Source organism: Spea bombifrons, chromosome 1, assembly GCF_027358695.1.
Source record: "Spea bombifrons isolate aSpeBom1 chromosome 1, aSpeBom1.2.pri, whole genome shotgun sequence".
In the NCBI taxonomy this organism is placed as follows: domain Eukaryota; kingdom Metazoa; phylum Chordata; class Amphibia; order Anura; family Pelobatidae; genus Spea; species Spea bombifrons.
This window is the reverse complement of record NC_071087.1, coordinates 110,380,560-110,404,578: the sequence shown is the minus strand read 5'-3', so window position 1 is coordinate 110,404,578 and position 24,019 is coordinate 110,380,560. Positions and strand designations below refer to the sequence as shown.

General features: G+C 40.7%; 3 protein-coding genes across 3 annotated transcripts; all 3 read right to left on the bottom strand.

The window, feature by feature from the left end:
• Positions 1–2,630: 2,630 nt before the first annotated feature.
• On the bottom strand, positions 2,631–3,426 carry LOC128464544 (olfactory receptor 6N2-like). The gene is made up of 2 exons (XM_053448103.1): positions 2,778–3,426; positions 2,631–2,662 (listed from the first exon to the last, which is right to left on the bottom strand). The coding sequence occupies exons 1-2, from the start codon at positions 3,424–3,426 to the stop codon at positions 2,631–2,633; spliced, it is 681 nt and encodes a 226-aa protein (XP_053304078.1).
• A 5,844-nt stretch (positions 3,427–9,270) lies between these two features.
• On the bottom strand, positions 9,271–10,206 carry LOC128464383 (olfactory receptor 5V1-like). Its single transcript, XM_053448091.1, has one exon. It carries the CDS (start codon positions 10,204–10,206, stop codon positions 9,271–9,273), a length of 936 nt encoding a protein of 311 aa, XP_053304066.1.
• An 8,464-nt stretch (positions 10,207–18,670) lies between these two features.
• On the bottom strand, positions 18,671–20,038 carry LOC128464224 (olfactory receptor 8I2-like). The gene is made up of 3 exons (XM_053448080.1): positions 20,028–20,038; positions 19,062–19,616; positions 18,671–18,869 (listed from the first exon to the last, which is right to left on the bottom strand). Exons 1-3 carry the CDS (start codon positions 20,036–20,038, stop codon positions 18,671–18,673), a joined length of 765 nt encoding a protein of 254 aa, XP_053304055.1.
• Positions 20,039–24,019: the final 3,981 nt, after the last annotated feature.

Here is a 24,019-nt window from a genome sequence, read left to right as displayed (position 1 = left end):
AATATTCAAAGAAGAACATTAGAACAGGTTAACTCTGTAGACATAAATGGGACAAAGTGATTGTGAGACATATCTGTAACTACCAAAAAAATATACCTTAAAATTGTAGGCATAAAGATAACCCTTAATAGGCACGATTGTTATAAAAAAACTCCTACAAAGGGAATTCTTTTGGTACTATTCATTAAAAACAGTACCCCCTGATGGTCTAAAAGAAGGATTCAATTTATATACGTGTCCCTCTATATACAAAACATCATGTATAATAATCTGCATTTCTAAGAGTCAGAGTATTCTTTATTATCCTAGGGAGTGCTATATACTATACTCCATAATACATTTAATTTGTTATTTCTTAATTTTCTATTTATAGTAAGTAAAAAAATCATGATTCTTTTTTTTTTTGAATACTGATAATACTTAGCATTAATATATTAACAATTTGAATTCAAAACTTTATTTTAGTCTTTACCCTAATTTTTCCTTTTACAAGGACAGTAATAGCTAAAATAAAAAAATGGAAACTACATGTCATGTATGGTATACTTTACCTCTGGCACACTGTTCAATAATTGGATACATTGCAGTGGAGATTGATACCTAGTCAAAAATGCTGCATGTCAGCTGTAATCATAAGGCGTTACAATCACTATTGATGCAAGAGGAAAACTAAGAAACCAAGCATAGAAAGGGGACTTTGTAATTGACCAATTGGCTGTAAGCGTAGTACCGATGAGAAGGGAGGTGGGTCCATGCTTGTCCAATCATTGACAAAAGCGGATCTAAGTGTCCGCAACCCGGAAATAAATAGATGAATAAATAAAGTAAACATATTGTGGCCATGTCTTCGTTTCTAGATGGAAGTTAACAACTTAACATAGATATTTGGTAAACAACTTACTACAGATTTTCATTTATTTTAAAAAATACAAAAGTTGACTCCTTCTAGCAATAGTAGGACTATGCCATGGATCAGGTTGTGGTGGCTGGCACCTAACTCTACAGCCCATCTCTTACTGTGAAGCAGCATAAAGCTTTGGGGTCTCCCAATGCAGGACTAGTTGCACAGTTAATAAACTATATGGGTGATTTTGTCACCCTGAGTAAAATTGTCATCTCTGAATCATCTAACCTGTTAAACGTACCTGTGCACACAGTCATGGGTTACTATATATATATATATATATATATATATATATATATATATATATATATATATATATATATATATATATATATATATATATATATATATATATACTGTATTTTTTATTATTATTACTTTTTTATTTTTTTATTATTATTTTTATTTTATTTTTTTGACACAAATTAAAGTGTAGTATGTAAGGGTGCATGTTTCTTATATGGTTATAACGTAAATAAAATGTGCATTCAGGTTATTATTCTACTCAGGGGATTTTGCTGAACATAAATCAGAGGTTTGGTAAACCTAATTTTTGCCTATTTTTAGCCATATCATTCATACTAAATGACAGACTATGCAAAAAGAAGTACTATAAAGAGAAAGCCCTGATTTCTCTTTATAGTACATGATTAAACAAAGATATGGTAAAAATAGTGAAAAAGCTTTAAGTCATTAAGGGGAGTAAAACCCTTGGTCATGAAGGGGTTAAACAGCAATAGCCCACACATATTATTAAATGAGCAGATAGTACTTACAGTACAATAATGGAGTACACATTGTAATTTGGCATCCAGGAGAAATAATGAGTCAAGTCATAGTATTGGCACTTAGCACATAGGGACCCAAAACATATTTCAACCTACAAGTTTCATACTGGCATCGATATTAAAACACTGTACCCTTGATTTAAGAAACATACTCATAAGAGGAAATTATTGCCCCGTGTGCAATATAAACATGTAAATACAGAGACTGCAAATTATTTTTAACATTTCATTCCGAGACTGCATATTTCGGAAAAGGTTGTATGATGCAGACATATTTTTGAAAATACAGGACTTCACGCATTGCATTTTTAACATCGTGAGAGGAGAGTATTGCACTGTTTGAGTCCAGCTAGGAGAGGCGACGATAGAGAGCTGTGAAGAATCTAGATACAGCAGCCTATATACACCATGCAAAACTTCAGATACATTTCTCCAGCTCACTGCTCCACCTAATATGCATCTACAAGCACAAATTACTTGGTACCCTACTGACTACACAATTATACTACTCCCTTTAAGGTCCAGGCAAATTTTTGGAATTCACTAATTTGTAAATTCTTTACAATCCCTAAAAGGTTTTAATGTAGAACTTCTACTATGCCAAAAAGGCAAGAATCTTATAAATGTTGCTCAGAAATATGTAGTCTTTGTGGGCAATTTTGGTAAAATGATGACTACAATTATCAAATGCATCTGCTATTATAAAATAGTGTATATGTTAAACTACCCTAATCAAACACACACTTGTATTAATTGCATAAATATATAATAATTTGGATTTGTTTTTCTTAGTGTAATTTGTTATGTATAAAGGATTCCAAGAATTTTAAAATCCTATATTTTTATGGGTCTGTTTTCATGAGACTGTTGCTTAACTCTAACCACAGCCACAAAGGTTTGATATTTTTAAATATATTGCATTTTTCCATATAATATGCCTACTGCCTTCTGAAAGTCTTTGTTCCTAAAGCTGTAAATAATTGGGTTGATAAATGGAGCCATTACACCATACATCATAGAGAGAACTCTATTAAGATCAGGAGACATGAGTGATGAGGGAAAGATGTAAGTAAAAATTACAGTACCAAAAAATATCACAACCACTGTTAGGTGACATACACATGTTGAAAAGGTTTTGTATCTGGCATTTGATCTGGATATTTTGAGTATAGCTCTGACAATGCAAAAATATGAAATACAAATGAATATTAGGCTGCCCACTATTAAAGTTCCTCCAACTAAAACTGACACTAATTTATTTGGTCTAGTGTCTTTGCAAGATAGTGTCAAAAGTGGTGGAATATCACAGAAGAAGTGGCTGATTCTATTGTCCTTGCAGAAGGGTAAAGTAGCTGTATAAACAGTGTGGACAAGAGAATTTAGGAAACCAATTGTCCACGAGACCAAAACCAACTTGACACAAGATGAATGATTCATATAATTAGAATAGACCAATGGAAGGCATATAGCAATGTACCTGTCATAAGCCATTGCAGAGAGAAGGGCACACTCTGAGCTTCCTGATCCAATAAAGAAAAACATCTGAGTGAAGCAGCCTTCATAAGAGATGTGTTTGTCCTCATAAAGGAAGTTCTTCAGACTGTTTGGGATAATTGTTGTAGTGTAGAGCATTTCTATGAAGGAAAGATTGACCAAGAAGAAGTACATGGGTATGTGAAGACGGGGGTCAAGTCTAATTATGACAATGACCATGAGATTCCCAAATGTTGTCATGCTGTAAATAAGAAAAAATAGCACAAAAAACAGTATTTGTGTTACTGGTGTTGTCCCCATTCCCAAAAGAAAAAACACTTCATTAAAGGACTTATTTTCATGTTGACTGTTTTTTTGATTGGATATACTAAGCCTGCAAGAATAAAATTAAAATTGATGATTAAAAAATACATTTTATTACAATATCACACATTAAACACATTTACAAAGATTGCTACTGGTACATCAATATAGTTCTTTCTGCAACACAGCACTCATTTCTGACATGATCATGCAGTATTTTCTTTATCAGAACCAATATATATAAATCCCATTCCTTAAGGAGAGATGCCCTCCTCTTTGTTCCAGGGTTATGCTTTACTATTTCAGCATTGTACATCAGTTGTTTTGAAGGTCAATTATAAATATATTTGAAATAAATAAAAATAAAGCAGATATTACATTGTTTCCTCTCCTTTATGTCTGTCTTCCAACCCACACAGATTGTAATCAATTCAAAGAATCTTTGGAAATATATTGCCTTCTTTCTTCTTAAAATAGGAAATACTAAAACAGCCTATGGGGACATTCAGACAAACCCTTACGTTTTCTAAAATAAGACTGTTAAAACGTGCTTGATCTCCTGATATTTGTAATTATTATTTCAGAGCTCTTAAGTCACTTTAAAAAAAGAAAACAACATAGACATGGACGGGGCCCATTCTACTAACAGAGTATGTTATGGAGGGGGTTACGTAAAAATAATATAAAAAATTCCCTTCTCTACCCCTCATCCTGGTGTTTTTTTCAATAAACGCTTGTGGCACCCAAAAGGTGCTTGGATGGATTTCATTCCCCTACCATTAAGGGTGGATCTAGAGCCTCACTTCAAGAGGGACACTAACACTCACACTTACACAGGCCTAGACACTAACACACGTGCACAAAGAATAATACACTTATTCAGATGCACACTTATGTACTCAGACACTCACACTAACACACATGAACATCCAGACACTAACATAACCAGACACTTAAAATAACACAACCTCTCAGACTAACGCATGTACACACAGACACTCGCACTAACTTACACAAAAACACACTTACACACACTATCCGGACACACATCAATACAGACATACATGCTGACATACCCAGACACACACACTAACATAACCACATTCCCAAACAAACACATACACACATAACCAGCCACGCACACATAAACCTAGATGTGCACACAAACCAAGACTGACACATACCCAGTCAGACACACACAACTCACTTTCTCTATCTTCAGCCTGTCTTCAATGCAGCTTGCACACACAGTGAATAGGTTAAGGGCCCCCCCAACCCAATCTACCCTCTTCTCACACTATCTACCCCCTTCTCATGCTATCTACCCTCTCCCTACCCCCCATTCTCACTATCTACCCTCTCTCCCTCCCTTCTCACTATCTACCCTCTCCCTACCCCCTCTTCTCACTATCTACCCTCTCCCTACCCCACTTTGTAGGTCACTTACCGTGCAGTCCTGTGGTGGGGGCTCGAGGCCTCTGTCTCGCTGCTCTGCCGCGGTGCGCACAGCTTCTATGCTGAGCGTCGGCATATGACGCCGGCACCCGAGACAGACGCCTCACGCTCCCACCACTGGAGTCAGGGCAGCGCTGAGACAGGCGGTGGTGGGGACAGGGAGCAGACGAGACAGAAGGGCACTGAGCGGTTGCTCTTCTCCTTCTTCTTCTCCTTCTTCTTCTTCATCATCTTCTTCTTATCCTTCTTCTCCTTCTCCTCCTTATCCTTCTTCTCCTTATCCTTCTCCAACTTATCCTTCTTCTCCTTCTTCCTCTTCTCCTCCTTCTCCTTCTTCTTCTCCTTATCCTTCTTCTTGTTTGCCTCGACACAGAACACCCACCCCAGGAAGTGCTATGACCACTCCGGAGAGTGGTCACAACCGCCACTGTGAGATTTTGCCACTCGCAAAATGGCGTCGCGTCCTTTCAAAAAAGGAGCGTGTCGAAGCATTTCAGCGACACCATTGAAGTTTAGGAGGCGATTGTTGATTGTCTCCTAAACTCTTTTAAAATGAGGGTCCGCCGCCAGTGTATGGCGGACGTGGATGACCTGGGAGAGACCAGACATGGCCCCTGATTTGTGGCATTACAGCAACACCGCTTGGGTGCAGAAAGCGAACATTGATCACTTTCTGCACCCGTTTAAAGCCATGACGGTCCTGGCACATCAATTGTCACTAACTGGATGTTTGTGCATGATGTGCCTGGACTGTCAATTGTAATCAAGGTGGTACAGAATAATGCTTGTTGAGTTGTTTGTATGCTTCAATATTGTACATGGCTTGGTTTATAACAACTATCCCCCCACCTTTGTCAGCTGATTTATTTATAACAGCAGGACTGTCTCTCAGAGCTCTGATAGTTGCACGTTCCTAGTACCGCAAATGCTCTGAAAAATACCCCTCGTCTTCTAATCGGGGTCGTCTTCTAATCAGACCTCAAATAGAGGTCTGATTAGGAGACTAAGATCCAGATCCCTCGCACCGCTGCAGGGGACCTGGATCCTCCTGTCTCACCCCCCCCCCATCATACACACACTTACCGGTGCTTCCTGCTGTATTGCCGGGGCAGCGGGTTGACGTCTACGCGATCCGCGTAGACAACGTCCGCTGCAGCCGGAAGGAGGTGTGGCTAGCAGCGGGGGTTGTCTGCGTCCGTCGCGTAGACCTTCCCCGACTGTCAGAGATCAGAGTTCCCCGCACCGGTGCCGGGAACTCTGATCTCTGACAGCCAGGGAAAGTATACGTGACGGACGCATACAAACCCCCGCTGCCAACTCCACCTCCTTCCGGCTACAGCGGAAGGCGACGTCAAGCCGCTGCCCCGGCTGGAAGCACCGGTAAGAGAGGGCTGAGAGGGGAGAGAGAGGGGAGAGAGAGGGGAGGAGAGAGAGAGAGAGAATGTGTGTGTGTGTGTGTGTGTTAAATGGGGGCATAGGGCATTTCTGGAGTGGCGTTAAGGGGGCATTTAATAGAGCACTCTGCCTCCTGAAATGCCTTATACCTCCCTATATGCCACTCTGCCCCATAATATGCCTTTTAACCCCCTAAATGCCAGAGTGGCATATAGGGGTATAAGGCATTTCTGGAGGCAGAGTGCTCTATACAATGCCTTTTAACTCCCTTAATGCCACTCTGCCTCCTGAAATGCCTTATACCTCCCTATATGCCACTCTGCCCCATAATATGCCTTTTAACCCCCTAAATGCCAGAGTGGCATATAGGGGTATAAGGCATTTCTGGAGGCAGAGTGCTCTATACAATGCCTTTTAACTCCCTTAATGCCACTCTGCCTCCTGAAATGCCTTATACCTCCCTATATGCCACTCTGCCCCATAATATGCATTTTAACCCCCTAAGTGCCAGAATGGGATAAAGGGGTATAAGGCATTTATGGAGGCAGAGTGGCACATAGGGGGTCAAAAGGCATACCATGGGGCACAGTGGCATGTAGAGGGTTAAAAGGCATATCATGGGCCACAGTGCCATATTGGAGTGGCAAGCCTGGGGGCAGATGTGCGTAACTGGGGGACAGGTTGGAAAATACAAGAAAAAAAAACAAAAAAAATATTTTTCTCAATCATAGCTTTTATTAAAAAAAATAGTTTACATGAATTAACATTTACTGGTAAAACTTTTTTCCTTTGGGGTCGTCTTATATTCAGGCTTTTTCTTTTTTTCCTAAGTTAATATTCAGATTTTGGGGGGTCGTCTTATAATCAGGGTCGTCTTATAATCGAGCAAATACGGTATATACAAATTAGTAGTAACATGTCTATTCCATTTGATCGTATCAACAGTTGTCTCACAGAATTTAACAAATATTTCAACACTGGGATTTATCATAGGAGGCATGAACTTATTTTTTTTCTACACTTCAGATCAGCCACACAACACCAAAAAAAAAGCTAGAAAATTGGAAGCGAGTAAATGGAAGGCCACCCACATGAATCAACCAAGGACCTACAATCCTAGGCCTAACCTAAAGAAAGGCAGTAGCTAAGTGTGCTGGGTACCACACACCCTTAACTTTCTTGATTGCCAACCTGAACCCTCCGCCAACTTGATCCCTCTTGAATCACCTATATCACAACTACACAACACTTTGGACTCTGCAAATAAGGAAGCACAGTCAATCGTTCATCCCTAAATTCCTGAAACCCATACTACTTCTCAGCAACCTGCAACCAGTAATTCAATGTCTGAGCATACAACCACGCCGACTGGTCTGACAGCGACATCTGAAGGCTGGAAAACTGATGCTCCACAAATACTAGAGGCATGGAAGCCCGGCCACTGCAGCATCCAGCGCAGCATCCCTTAACCTCTTGAGCTATAAAGAATCTGCTGTCACATTCTGCTTTGCTGTCACCCAAATATTGTGCTACAGACAACAGAAGATGAGATGTCATAACAAGACCAACACGGGGAGAGAACTTGCACGTGCACCACACTTTTTACTGCGGATTATGCAACCTTATGTTACTTAACCCACTGCTCTCCCAAAATTTTGCCCCCAGCCCCGTCTGCTTTGAGTCCTGCTTTGGATACTGAGCAACTAAATTTCAAACATTGCAACCAATTATTTTCATACAGTGCATTTATTTACTCACTTATCAACATTTGGACAGAGTAATGTCAACTCAAAATGCATGCAGCCTCTGTTTTGTCTGTCATACACAACAAAGTATAAAAAAAACCACAGAAAACAAGTATGTAAGCAGCTAGTGCAGCTGCTTACATACTTGTTTTCTGTGTTTTTTTATACTTTGTTATTCATATGGAATAAACCACTTGAGGCATGGGGAAGACATTTTTCCACATTTTTAGCTAACGTTACCTGCAGTTCCTCCGACAATTTTATGGCTCTAAAAGGATATATTGTAGGCTTTTCTGGACAGGATAGCTTTTAAATTTTTAAGATAGATTACAGGTATAATAGTGCAAGGGAGACATGAATAGAAGAAGGTACATTTTATCCTGCTTTTATGTATTGTTGGTAAAGTGGACCACAGGAGTCAGCCACCCACACATGGCCTTTTTCACTGAAAAGGTTAAACCACAAACTCAGTTTTTATGTGTTTAAGAAAGTATTACTGTGAGTGAAGTAAGGTATAATATCTTATCACAACAAAAAAACATGGGATTGCACCAATATTACCTTTTGTAATGTAACCCCTCTCTATTCTTACCAAAATGTGTGTGTTCTGGTTGTGTGTATACACACATATTCATATATTTTAATTAATATGCATGCATGCTTTCTTTAAATCTCTAAAACATCAATTTTGGAAAATTTGGTCATGGTGTTTACTTAGTATGAGTTAGAGGTTATTGTTTATAAAACAATAACCATAAAATCTAAGATATGATATGCACCTGTGTATAATACACAGGTACGAGGTGACCTTTAATTTGTATGAAAAAATAAAATACATGTATATAATACGCACCCATAGCGCCTGCTTCACAGTTAGCGTCACATACACACATTGACATATGCTAACACTCACGTATACTGGCACATGTGCTGGTCTACCGCCCCTTTGCAGTCTTTACTCTCTGTCAGGACCTCAGCGCCACATCATATCTGCCGCACAGGGAACACCGATGGAGAGGGCTTTACTGGTAAACTATGACAGACTATGCATGTAAGAGCCACAAAGGATGCAACTATATAATACTATTTTGTAGTAATTTGCCAAATTTGCTACATAAAAAATGATCACTCCCTCTTACTTTCTGTTAAATTGCTATGTTTGTATTTATTTAGAAAATCTTAATTTTTATATAACAAGTTTACTAATTAAAATCTTCTGCATGGCCCTCTGGAAATCTTTATTTCTAAAGCTATATATTATAGGGTTTAAGAGAGGCGTCACTACACTATATACCAGAGAGATGACATGGTCCTCATTATAGAAGGAGTGTGAAGCAGGGCGAAGGTAAGTGAAGATCACTGTCCCAAAAAAGGTGACAACAACTATTAGATGTGAAGAGCATGTGGAGAAGGTTTTTCTTTTTCCTTGTCCAGGGATCTTTATCACAGCAGCAATTATGTATACGTATGAAATAACTGTTAGTACAAGTGATCCTACAATTACACTGCCACCAACAAGGAATACTATTAGTTCATTGATATGAGTATCTGTACATGAGATCTTAAGCAAGGGTGGGATTTCACAGAAGTAATGTCTAAGAAGATGGTTATGACAGAAGGTTAGCATTGATGTGAGTATTGTATGCACCAATGAATTCATAAGTCCAATAGTCCAACAGGTCAGTGTGAGATGAATACAAAGAGACTGGTCCATTATTGTATTATATTGCAGAGGATAACATATAGCAACATATCTGTCATATGCCATAGTGCCAAGTAGAACACATTCGGAGCCCCCCAAAGTGACAAAAATGAACATCTGAATAAAACATCCCACAAAGGAGATTGTTTTGTCTTCCTGGAGAAGATTCTTTAAATTGTTTGGTGTGATAGCTGTGGTATACAATATTTCTATTAAGGCAAGATTGACAAGAAAAAAGTACATGGGTGTGTGAAGATGGAAGTCCACTATAATTATAACAATAACCATGAAATTGCCAAGTATGGTCATAATGTAGATACACGCAAACAACATGAAAAGTAACTTTTGCAGTGCTGGTGCAGTCACTATGCCTAAGAGATAGAAATCCTCTGCCAGAGTGATGTTTTTCATTTGCATCATTCTTGATCAAAATTCTGTAGACCTTCAGAGAAAAAAGCAATCACTGTCTGCATTAGGCGTTTGATAGTTTCAAAAATGAAAGGCGACTACATGAAAGCATTAGCAATACATGACCATGAATATTGCAGTTACTAGTATGACAAAATGCTCAGATATCAGTTTTAGAAACAGATACAAACTGGTCTACTCTGTCCAGTTTTTTTCTTGCTGTAAAACCCTCAAACTTTTTTGGTCCTTTCTTGTCTTGTATTGAAAATAGCTGTGTGCTTACATGCATATTTTAATTCCCTTACCACTTTTGCTGCCCCACTTATATATCACTCCCTCAGTGAAGTAAATATTACTTACATTACATTTTATAGATGTCGGAATGAAATCTAGATATGCTATATTAATTATTTATTGTTCTATTCTAGTCTATCATTTAATTACTCAGTTGGAAGATCAATTAAATTGACATGAAAAGAAAAAAATCCCTTGCAGTAAATCTATGCTCTTTCTAATGTTACCAGCCTTTGACTTTCAGATACTTACTGTAACAACTAAACTTTCTTAAACAGTTTCCCCAATGCTGATGTAATATTCTATAGCTGACAGCATCTTCCTTGGTAACTTCTGGTGAAGAAGAACTGCCAGCTTCCATTCATCCTTATCTTCTCTCTGAATAGCAACTGATTTAGTCATTCTTGTCTATGCAGTTTACCAGCACACACTAAATCTTTTTGAAAGCTTCCAACAACAATCACAAATCATGTTATACATTTAAAGTTGTTGACATTTTATTTATTTTATGAATGATGAATCAGAAAATCCTAAAGTTGAAAAGAAACGCTACTTTATAACTACCTAAAAAAACAGTGGTGTAAATGAAGGAAAAAATACAAAATGTACTTTACAGAGGCTGTAACTAAAAAAAAGTTATGAAACTTGCCCAGGTACTCTAATTAGTATTTAATCATATGGGGTTTATGTATCAACACACATGCTGGTCCTGAACATAGAACGACATAGGACAACCTTTCTATTTGTCATGCTTTATTACAATGGCTCAATTACTTTGTTTCAGAGGTGTGCAAAATACCTTGTCTAACTATTCAAAGACTGGTAGAAGGTGCTAAATAATGCCAAAATACATTCCAATTTCCTGTTATTTAAACTGCCTGCTAGGGTGTTGATTTTCTTGGATAATAAATGGTTACCTATGTTCCATAGTTAAGTCTGGATTGAATCGCTGTTGATTTAAGCATTTGAACAGGTCACATTCCATGATGAGTTTTGATTAGCTGGCAGATGAATCCATTTGAAATAAAACATATTATGATTACAAACAAACCTTATTTTATTCTATTAGAGGAATACAAAACAAATGTGCTAATGAGCCTAAAGGGAGCAATTAGATCATGGCCATATTTTGGATTAAACAATTACTGAAAAAAAAAGTCACATACACTTTCAGATAGCTCATGTATCATTATAACGTGCATGACCAATACTTATTAACATGAGATATTAATATAATTAACTGGTCCATTGCCCTATCGACGTACATGTACATCCACAAAAGCCGTGGCAAGATTACTTTTAGGACATATCTGTCTTCATTTTTTCTCTCTGTCGCTGCACAGGAGATGATGGTGTCTGTTGACAACCTGGAATCCCCCCTGTCAGCACCCTGCAAGCCAAACGGCTATGAGGACGATCTGAGTGGGTGACGGTTATATAATAATTGCCCGACCACGCAATCAGGCATTACCTTACGGTAGACGTGACTGCTGACACGCACTGGAAGGTCACTCAAGGTCAGGAGAGACTCGGCAGGTTCTGCCTCAGATTGCTTGTGATCAGTGGCGTCGCTACAGAGGGGCAAGGGGGGGCAATTGCCCCCCTAGGTTATTCCTTGCCCCCCCTGTTGCCCCCCGCTGAATTTGGAATAAAGTCGCAATGCGACTTTAAATCCTGTGTATTTAAATGCTTTTTTTTGGGATGTGGAGGAGAGAGAGGGGCGCCTAGCAACTACTCGGCGCCCCCCATTCTCCTCCACGAGGCCTCTACTTCCGTTGCGGTGTCGGCATTTCATGCTGAGCGCCGGAATATGACGTCATATTTCGGCACTCAGCAGTGAAGCAGCGGGGACCACAGCAGAGCAGGAAGACAGAAGCCTCGTGCTCCCGTCGCTGGACCTAAAGGTGAGAGAACTACAAAGGGGGGAGAGGGTAGATAGTGAGTAGGGAAAGGGGAGGGAGAGGGGTTAGAAAGTGATAAGGGAGGGAGAGGGGGTAGAAAGTGATAAGGGAGGGAGAGGGGGGTAGATAGTGAGAAAGGGGGGAGACAGGGTAGAAAGTGATAATGGAGGGAGAGGGGGTAGATGGTGAGGAAGAGGGTAGTAAGAATATTGCAATAAGTAAAGAGTGTGAATTAATGTGTGGATGCATTGTGTGAATGAGGGAGAGCATGAGTTAATATGTGAATGAATTGTCTGAACAGGGGAGGGCTGGCAGCCTAAGGCCTGGGGGGCAAGTCTAGTCAAGTGGCCCGTTGCGCCACCGCATCAGCCCACTATACATGCCCATCTTTTCCTGATTTTCTAACGCATATTGATGTAATGTGATGGGACTGGGAGTAAAAAAAATTATGTCTAATACATTAAAAAACTGCTAATCTTTGTAACAAAATAAAATTTAAATATGGAAAAATTGGACCCTAGGCATTTCCTTGGGCCCCTGCCTGTAATTATCCCCAGAGTCCCTTTGTACCTCATTCACTAAGCCGCACCTCTGTTTTACTTACTCCCGGTAGTTCAGGTATAGATCAAATAAACAACACATGTAAACAGCACGTGCATGTATTGATCAACTGAATAAGAAATACAAACTCTGTATTTGCAGGTATACATAATGTATGCAAACATAGCATAGCAGAATAACACACAAACCCAGCTTTGCAGGTACAGATCAACTGGAAATCACATAACAACTAAGCATTAAAGGTATAGATAAAACCCCTTAAATTACAGGCATAGATCACAGGATGCACACTCCCAAAGCCAGCCCTGGTGTCCACACTGCCCACATAGAACCCGAGCAGCACCAAGATAACATTAACAAATTACAGTCCAGAGTGAGCCAACTTTGTCCCCAAACAGCCCAGGGTGAGCCAATTTTGTCCCCAAACAGCCTGCCCTGACACCAGTACAAGCTCTGCAACACCGACACCCAAACACACACACCAGTACAAGCTTTGCAACACCGACACCCAAACACACACACCAGGACAGGCTCTGCCACACTGACACCCAAACACACACACACCATGACAGGCCCTGCCACACAGACAGCCAAACACACAGACACCAGGACAGGCTCTGCCACATCAACATCCAAACACACACCAGGACAGGCTCTGCCACACCGACAGCCAAACACACACACACACACCAGGACAGGCTCTGCCACACAGACAGCCAAACACACAGATACCAGGACAGGCTCTGCCACACCGATATCCAAACACACACACACCAGGACAGGCTCTGCAACACTGACACCCACATCCAAAATGCTTTCCAAACCTTGTGTATTGATGCCCAGCCAGCCCCCCCCTTTGGTTTTAATGTATTTCCCCCCACACCCTTGTGTATTGCCCCATGTGGATTTGTGCCCCCAGCCAGACCTCTTTGTACATTATGCCCCTTGTGTATTGCCCCATGTGGATTTGTGCCCACAGCCAGCCCCCTTTGTATATTATGCCCCAACACCCTTGTGTATTGATTTATGTGATGTCCCCAGCCAGCCCCCTCCCTTGTGTATTGATGCCCCCCCTTTGCATTGTTAATGACTGAGCCATGTAATTTGAACCCAGCCCCCCACCTTTGTGTATTGATTTATGTGGTGCCCCAACCACCCTGTTGTGTACTTATACCCCCTAGCCACCCCCATTTTGCATTTAATTGTTGTCCCAATGCATGCAACCCCCCCTTTGAATATGGCTCCCCTTCTGCCTATTACCCCAACTATTTTTTTTATTTTTTAATACTTACGTTTTTGCTGCCATCCTTCACTGCTGCTGTGCTCTTCTAGCTGTCACGAGGAGCTGTTCCGTGTGACTCCGCCCCCTTGAGCGGCCCATCACATTGACGATATGATGTGCCGCTCAAGGGGGCGGAGTCACACAGGACACTGGGCGGCACTGTGCAGGCACGCTGGCCGCTTAATGATTTTAAAGCGGCCAGCGTGTCTTACGGCCGCTTAATAATTAACCATTGCAGCCGATGTGGCTGTGACTCTTAAAGCGGCCGTAAGACACGCTGGCCGCTTTAAGAGTCACAGCCACATCGGCTGCAATGGCATTTCGGTGTGGGGCGTTAAAGACGGCCCTGGGGTGGCCGAATCGGCCGCTTAAATGGGCGGCCGCGCGGCCGTTTCATGTAGATTCAGGGCGGCCTGGGGGGCAATTGCCCCCCTGCCCCCCGGCCCAGCCCGCCCCTGTGTCTGAATGAGGGAGGGCATGAATTGTCTGAATGAGGGAGAGCATGAGTTAATATGTAGATGAGTTGTCTGAATGAGGGAGAGCATGAGTTAATATGTGGATGAATTGTCTGAATGAGGGAGAGCATGAGTTAATATGTGGATGAATTGTCTGAATGAGGGAGAGCATGAGTTAATATGTAGATGAGTTGTCTGAATGAGGGAGAGCATGAGTTAATATGTGGATGAATTGTCTGAATGAGGGAGAGCATGATTTAATATGTGGATGAATTGTCTGAATGAGGGAGAGCATGCGTTAATATGTGGATGAATTGTCTGAAAGAGGGAGAGCATGAATTAATGTGTGGATGAATTGTCTGAATGAAAGTGTGAATTAGTGAGTGACTGTAAAAGGGTTTGTGTGTATCATAGATGTATAATTGTGGAAGGGCAAAGATGGCACTAGCAGGATGTTTGAGCATTGGGGACCAAGATGGCACAGGCAGGGTGTATATGGGACAAAGATGGCACAGGCCGGGCTGTTTGGGGACAAAGTTGACTTGTGCTGGGCTATTTGGGGAGAAAGATGGCAAATCGTGTGTGTGTTATATGGGTGCTTGCCAGGTTCTATGTGGGCAGTGTGGATGCGAGGGCTGGATTTGGGGTGTGCAACCTGTGATTTATGCCTGTAATTTAGGGGGTTTTAAATATACCTTTAATGCCATGTTTTTATGTGAATTCCAATTGATCTATACCTGCAAAGCTGGGTTTTTGTGTTATTCTGTAGATCCATATCTGCTATGCCATGTTTCTATACATTATTTATGTATACCTGCAAATACAGGGTTTGGATGTCTTATTCAGTTGATTAATACCTGCAATGCTGTTTCCATGTATTTATTTGATCTATACCTGCAATGCCACGTTTCATATATTATTATTGTATACCTGCAGATACAGGATTTGTATGTCTGATTCTGCTTATTTGATATATACCTTCAGTGCTGAGATCACAAGTGAATTTCAAATGATCTATACATGCAAAGCTGGGTTTGTGTGTTAATGTGTTGATCTATACCTGCTATCAGCAGCAGGGTCTAATATATATATATATATATATATATATATATCGGCAGCAGGTACTAATATTAATATATTAATATATATCGGAAACTGGGGGCAATATTAATATATATGGGCAGCAGGGGCTAATATTTATATATAGCAGCAGCAGGGGCTGGTAAATATATATATTGGTAGCAGGGGCTTACATTAACGAAACTGCCAGTTCAGCTGTAATTTTGAAATCATGTTTCAATCATAGTCTTTACTTCAAAGAGATAAGTACGTATTATGTAGTTTAAAATGCACGTTTAACGCGTATATGTGATGGGGCCATCACATAAATCAATAATAAAGGGAGGGGCTTGCTGGGGGTGGAGGGCACATTAATCTATACTAAAAGGGTACTGGCTGGGGCATCAATACATAAGGGGCAAAAACACTAAGGGGGGTATAAACAACAATGCAGTGTGGAAAATCCATCCTGATGTAGATGTCTGTGACGTAGATTGTGTCCTGCTGTCTGTGTGTTTTTGGTTATCAGTGTAGCAGAGCCTGTCTTGGGGTGTGTGTGTGTGTGTGTGTGTGTGTGTGTGTATAGGTGTTTGTGTGGCAGAGCCTGTCCTAGTGTGTGTTTGGGTGTTGGTGTGGCAGAGCCTGTCCTGGTGTGTGTGTTTGGATGTGGGTGTGGCAGAGCCTGTCCTGGTGTGTGTGTTTGGGTGTCAGTGTGGCAGAGCCTGTCCTGGTATGTGTGTGTTTGGGTGTCGGTATGGCAGAGCCTGTCCTGGTGTGTGTGTTTGGGTGTCAGTGTGGCAGAACCTGCCTTGGTGTGTGTGTTTGGGTGTTGGTGTGGCTGAGCCTGTCCTGGTGTGGGTGTGTCTGGATGTCGGTGTGACAGAGCCTGTGTTGGTGTGTGTGTTTGGTCATCTGTTTCCTGGCACTTAACTTACAGTAGGAATTATTTCATTAATACTTATCCAGAGATAAAATGCCCTCCTGAAGTTGTAAAGACTTCAGGGAACAAAACGTTTAAGGCCCTGAAATCATTTAGTGGAAAAGTTAAGGTATTGTGTTATTTACTCTATAATATTCATTTCAAGGATTAGTTGCACTAAATTGTGGCTTCAGGCTTCCCATGTTGAATGATCAAGTATTATGCTAGTCCAATAACAAAAGTATCATTCCATAGGACATTACTTTTGGCAACATATATATATATATATATATATATAGAGAGAGAGAGAGAGAGAGAGAGAGAGAGAGAGAGAGAGAGAGAGAGAGATAGCTATATATATATATGTTTTTTCAGTGGTATGATTTAATGGTGGAAATTATTAATGCCCCCCCCCAGTTTGACTGTGGTATCTTGTGTGCCCCCCCTATATATTGCAAATACGGTATATGGAAAACACTACGGTGTTTATGTTTTATTTATCTTTTATGTGATTCTGGTCGAGAGATTAACTGAATTGAGAAGAAAGCACTCCATACTGACTGCACATAAGTATACTTTTTTATTATTATAAATTTAAAGTGACAGCGCTCCATTGTTTTTTCCTTTTCCTATTTTGTAGCGCTAGAGGTGACATCTTGTAAATGTTGAGCAGCTTAAAAATAAAATATAAGAAAACACAAAACCCTTAACATATTATATAATAATAAAAAAAAACATTGATGACCTGTAATTTTCAAAAATATGTTTCCATAACTCATAATTAATAAGCGTTGGTCAAACTGATAATGGCATGTTGGGCTCCTTAGCAGAGCTGGCCTTAAGCTACTCCTCTGGCGCCCCCCCATCCAAAAAAAGAAAGGAAAAAAATCGTGTAATAAACAACTAGCTTTCATTAAAGATAGTTTATGTGCAAGTGCAAACAAGTATAGTAATATATATAACTGGAAACAATAATAAACATTAAATACAAGAAAAAACTGCTTATCTGCTGTAACACCCTGACCATGACTTTGAGAGATCTTCTCCCCTGCAATGATTTCCAGTCCATTTGTCCCTCATTCACTAAGCCATACCTCTTCTTTCTTTCCACCCTGTGAACTATAGATCAAACACATATAAACAGCATTTGCATGTATAGATCACATACAAACCCTATATTTGCAGGTATGCATAAATGATGTATGGAAACATAGCATATCAGGTATAGATCAACAGAATCAACACAAAAACCAAGCTTTGCATGTATAGCTCAATTGAAAATCACATGTTAACTCAGCGTTGAAGGTATAGATCAAATAAACAGAATCAGACATACAAACCCTCTATTTGTAGGTATACAATAATAACGTATGGAAACAGAGCGTACCAGATACAGATCAACAGAGTAACACACACCCAGCTTTGCAGGTATAAATCAATTGGAATTCACATATAAACTCGACATTAAAGGTATCGATAACCCCCCTAAATTACAAGCATAGATCACAGGTTGCACACCACAAAGCCAGCCTGGTGTCCACATTTAACTTAAGTCCCAGGCAGGCGCCCATGCTGCCATGGCGCCCTGTGCGGCCGCACAGGTCGCACACCCCTAAGGCCGGCCCTGCTCCTTAGACATTTAATACATTAAATATGTCAGAATGTCTCTCTGACAAAAGAAACTCCATAGATTGCCTGTGCTGCCATCTAATAGGTAAATACAGTGCCTATTATTAGGAGCTTTATTTTTGTTTATTTACATATCAGACTACTGTAACTGGACATCTTAATAAAGCTTTTGACACCTCCTATATTACAACTTACATATAACTTTGCTTTATTCATCTAATTTAACATGTTTATTAATTTCGTTGAATTCACATAATATAAAAATCTAGATATTTTCTTACAATCAAATTTGCACAATTTACTTCCTTCTACAATAAAGCCTTCCTGTTATACAATTAATTAGAATGTATTATAGTCCACTGAGGACTTTTCAGGATTATAGCACTTTCAGGAAAGCCTTTTGAAAATCTTGATTTCGAAAGCTGTATATAAGGGGATTAAATAGAGGAGTGAACACACCATAAACTACTGATATTATTCGATTTTGATCAGAGGAAGTCTGTGAAGTTGGACGTATATATATGGATATGACTGTACCAAAGAAAATACTGACAACCATTAGGTGTGACACACAGGTGGAAAAGGTCTTATGTTTACCAGTTAAGCTGTGGATTCTCAACACTGAAGCAATAATGCATGCATATGATGCCAGGGTCAAGATGAGAGAACCTACAGTAATACCCCCTCCTAGAAGGAATATCAACATTTCATTGATACTAGTGTCCTTACAAGAAAGTTTCAAAATGCATGGAATCTCACAGAAGTAATGTTTAATATGGCGGTCATGACAGAAGGGTAACCGTACGGCAAGAATGGTGTGTAGCAATGAATTGAGAAATCCTAAAATCCAGCAAGTCAGTGCTAATTGGAGAGAAAAAGATCGGTCCATGATTGCAGTATATAACAGTGGGCGACATATGGCAACATATCGGTCATAAGCCATTGTGCCAAGTAGAACACACTCAGACCCCCCCAAAGTTATGAATATGAACATCTGAATAAAGCAGCCAACAAATGAGATGCTTTTGTCTTCATTCACAAATATATTTAAGGTGTTTGGAATGACAGTGGTAGTATAAAATATTTCTATTAGGGCAAGGTTGGCCAGAAAAAAATACATGGGAGTGTGAAGACGAGAGTCCAATCGGATGACAACGATGACCATAAGATTCCCAGCCATTGTTGAAACGTAAGCTGCGGCAAACAACACAAAAAGTAGTTCTTGTAGTACTGGAGTTGTTGTTAATCCTAAAAGAATGAATCTGGCCTCTTCAGTGATATTTACAGTTTGCAACATCTGATGGGGTTCTAAAGGTTGAAATCTTATGAGGGGGAAAACAACTGGTTAGCATTCATTCAAAAGATTCAAACGCAATTAGAAAATCATAAATAGATAGTCGTCGTTCTCCTTAAAAATTGCTGTCAACCTTTTGATGCTGTCGGACTTTAGATTTATTAAATCTTAAAAGGGGATCTCTTTCAAATAAATAGATTGTAATCATAATATAAGAACATTTTACCTTTATTCATTCGATCTGTAATCACATAAAAACATTAGGTTATAATTGTTTATAAATTTTAGATATTTTTTTTGCCCAACTTTCTTTATAATCCATGGTTAAACAATTAACAGAATTCAGGCGTACAAAACTAACAGTTACAGAGAATAAAAATTCAGTTCAGTACTTTAATATAGGTTTTAATATTCATAATAACATGAAATGAAAACTTACCTGACTTCCATTGTCTATTCTGTTATTTAATTGGTTAAGGACCCAAAGTTTATGAATGATTAAGCAGCACAGTCGGAAGACCACACATAGAGTGTAGAAGCTATGGGTAATGGCTGAATAATCAGTTTGAAGCAATGTGTTTGAATCAGGCATTCTTTTATTAACCACTCCTAGCACAATATATGTAGTCTGTATTAGCATAGTGGGAATACTTTCATTCTCTATAGGGAGAAATTAATTACAACCAAACTTCTTTATGACGTTAAGTTTTTTGAAGGTGTCATTTCACATATAAAAACGCCAAAGAATCACAGTTTCATGCAGACAAATGTTGCTGAAATGCCTCTATAGTGAGGCGCTCAGCGACACAGAAAACCCGTCCCTGGATCCACTGTGACCGCTCCGGTGAGCACCATTGTGAGATATTTTGCCTCGCGCAAGATGGCGTCACCCGTTAAAAAATAAACAACTTTCCAAGAGGGCCTCTCCAGACCCTCCTAAGAACTCAGAGCTCCCCTGCAGGTTGAATACAAGTACTAAATTCAACCATGCAAGCCAATGGGGCTTTCTAATTACAATAACCAAATAACCGGACAAACTCGTGCAAGGGTGGTATCACTGTACTCAGGAGATGTTGCTGAACACATATTGGGGTATTGTTTTAAAGTCACATATACCAGGAGCTGTAAATTCATACCTGAAATACAACGTGTATGGAAACATGCTTAGCATGACTGAAAATTCACATCAAGGCCCTTCTGGATACAACAGTGTGCAGAAAGGACAAGGGCTGCTGGATCATGTGATGTGCAAGGGATAGGGGAAGGGCGGTAGCATTTGTGGAGAAAGGAAAGCGGCTGCCTGATGGTGTTGCATTTGACAATGTAGAGGGGCTGCCTCATAGTAGAGAAGCCTGCTGATTTTTCTGTGACTGTCAGTCTTTTTTTTTTTTATGTGATCCTTGCCCTTCCCCATTAAAGATCCCCTACACCCAATAAAAACAGTATAAACATGAAATGAAAAGCTGACAAGGTTACATAGATTTATATAAATATATTTAGTTTTCATGTTTTGTGCTGTCCTCTGTACTATTCTCATATTTATTTAATGTGCACCATATTATCAGTTCTTCCATCACCATGTTGTTTATATGTATTGTTGTTTTGCTGCAATCTGCTGGCCAGAATTTGTATGCTGCACGCCTCTGCTCTTGTTAATAAAGTTTTCTTTTTCTGGGCGTGTTTTGAGGAGCCTGGGTCCATGTCACTTCCTGCAACCCTTGTGTGAGGGATCTGCTTTCTGTGTGACTGGACATTCATCTCTCGGGCTCGTAAGGCATCAGTTTTTTGACCAGCAGTTAGCTTAAGGAAAGATTTCAACAGACAACACCAAGGTTTCAGTATTATATCATTGTTTGTGTTTGACTTGGGTCAAATAAACCCACATTGATTCAAATCACTGTGTCTACGTGTATCCATCTAACCTGAGCTTTTGCCGGTCCTGTCTGCTCCACTGCTTGGACACGAAGGTAGGAAAGTCACACAGCCACTACCAGTTACACCTTCATTCGCCTTCATGTGGGGACAGAACAGTCAAAAAACTGCCTTAGTGACCAGTACCACACTCAGGAATCTCCCTAGCAACAGGCTCACGTGCAGCAAATCAGCCCAGCCACTGAATATGTCTGGACAAGCCTAGGGGAATCAACGTGCATCCGCAGTATCTACTCCCTCGCCTGGAAGTCCTCCACAACTCCAAAAACCCAGCAATTCACTCAAAACACCTTAGGAAGCTTATCAGGTGCCCTATAGGAACCGTGCAGCGATTTTCAGCCCCCAATTCAAAAGTTTATTTTCTTAAAGAGATAGTGCACCGTAAATCAAAATGGCCGAAAAGGACCTTGCTGAGTTCCCCAGTGATAAAACAAAGCAAATGCAACCTGATAATGGTAATTATGAAGAGCAGGAAGCAGAGCCCACGCTTCCAGCAGACCAAGACGCACGACCAAGACGCTCTCTTAAACCGACAATAAAGGTCATTGAAAACTATCACACCATGAAAGATGAGCTATGTGATAACCTGGAAGAGCAATGGGAACGGGTTTCCTCCCTCATTTCAGGACTTAAATCCTCCTCAGGTGGTGCTGCCAGCTTACAAGTCGCTGTTGGACGGCTGAACACAGCTTATGAAAGATACAAGGGACTATCCACAAGATATATAACCTTTCTAAGAGACTCTAATATCGATGAAGCCTCATCAGAACTGAGCAAGGCAGAATCATTAGACAGAGAAAGAGACGCCATGGTGCAGGATGTTAAAGATAAAGCGGAACTCCATATCTCTCATATGCAGGAAACTAGATCACACAGATCAAATTCATCTAAACATTCCTCTCGGTCATACCGATCATTGCGCTCTAGAAGCTCAGCCATGAGTGACAGAATAATAGAGGCCCGCATAAATGCAGAACAATCCAAAGCGAGACGTACCTTCATTGAGAAAACAGCTCTTGCAAAGGCAGAAGCAGAAGCTCGGATAAAGATTTTTGAATCAGAGATGGATGAGGAAATTGCGTTAGCCAAAGTAAGAATACTTGAGCAAGCATTGAGCCAAGGTCTTGATCCAGTCTGCTCGCTACCACAGGAAATGGACGATCCAGTCGATCGCACCAGTGACTATGTGCTGAAACAGTTACCCGTGCCACCCCCTATTTCCAGTACTGTACAAGCCGACAACACTGAAACCTCCGAACCAGCTTTACCTACGGTGCTAGTGCCACCCACAGCACCTGAGCAAGCTAATAACCGTCACCCGGATGTGCCCACTCAAGGACAGTTATTACAGCAAGATCAGGTGTTTTCTGGCCTACCTCCACAGCTCAAGCAGCAGTCATCAGAATCTACAGAGGCTAAACCACAGCTCAACCCTGCAGCAACATCATTTTACCCGGTAGCATCTCACCCTTTCACGCCAAGCAGCCCATACGCCCCAGGGGCATCACAAGTTGTCATGGCAACAAGCAGTGAGAAATCAGATATGTCTGAGTTTGCCAGGTTTATGGTGAGCAGAGAGCTAATCAACACCAGTCTTTCAAAGTTCAATGACCGTGCAGAGAGCTATAGAGCCTGGAAAGCAACCTTCAAAGCCGCCATTGCCAACCTCAACCTAACCGTAGAGCAAGAACTTGACCTCATGATCAAATGGTTGGGCCCAGGCTCTACAAATCGTATCAAGAGCCTCAGAACTGTCTATGTGGGACAAGCAGAAGCAGGTCTCGCTGCCGCCTGGCAGAGACTTGAACGGACCTTTGGTAGTGCAGAAGCGATAGAGAAGGCCCTATTCCTGAGACTGCAAAACATCCCAAAGATCAATCTCAAGGAAGTCCATAAGCTTCAGGACTTAAGTGATCTGCTCATGGAACTGGAGCTAGCCAAAAGAGAACCTCGTTTGACTGGGCTGTGCTACCTGGATACAGCGCATGGAGTGAACCCAATTGTTGTGAAGCTACCATACAGTCTGCAAGAGAAGTGGGCAGCGTCAGTCTCAAGGTACAAAAGAGCGCATGACGTCACTTTTCCCCCATTTATTCATTTCTGTAGGTTCATCGATGAACAGTCCCAGATGAGGAATGACCCCAGCCTTGACTTCCTGGGGTCCAACACTATAGCCTCAGCGACGTCATCATCAGGGTATGAAAGTGTCATGCATAAACACAGAGACTTTAAGAGCAGCGTGAGCGTTAGAAAGACTAACCTACCATCACCTGCCGTACCCACCGGAAAACAGTACACTACCTCATTAGGAGGCAAGTCCTTCAATCGTGAATGTCCCATTCATAAAAAACCACATTCACTGAACAAATGCAGAGGGTTTAGATCCAAAACCATACAGTAGCGCAAGAAAGTCCTCACCGAGCTTGGGGTATGTTTCAGATGCTGCGCTTCAGTGGAGCACATGGCCAAGGACTGTAAATCTGCCATCAAGTGTGAAGA

What these genes read in the sequence shown, in the direction of transcription:
- LOC128464544 (XM_053448103.1), bottom strand. Translation starts at nt 3,426, where the DNA reads ATGACAACATTTGGGAATCTCATGGTCATTGTCATAATTAGACTTGAC. An exon ending in AGTGGTTGTGATATTTTTTG is followed by an intron (nt 2,663 to 2,777) that starts GTACTGTAATTT and finishes AATTATTTACAG; the next exon opens with CTTTAGGAACAAAGACTTTC.
- LOC128464383 (XM_053448091.1), bottom strand. Translation starts at nt 10,206, where the DNA reads ATGATGCAAATGAAAAACATCACTCTGGCAGAGGATTTCTATCTCTTA.
- LOC128464224 (XM_053448080.1), bottom strand. An exon ending in CATGACCGCCATATTAAACA is followed by an intron (nt 18,870 to 19,061) that starts TTACTTCTGTGA and finishes GACCTTTTCCAC; the next exon opens with CTGTGTGTCACACCTAATGG.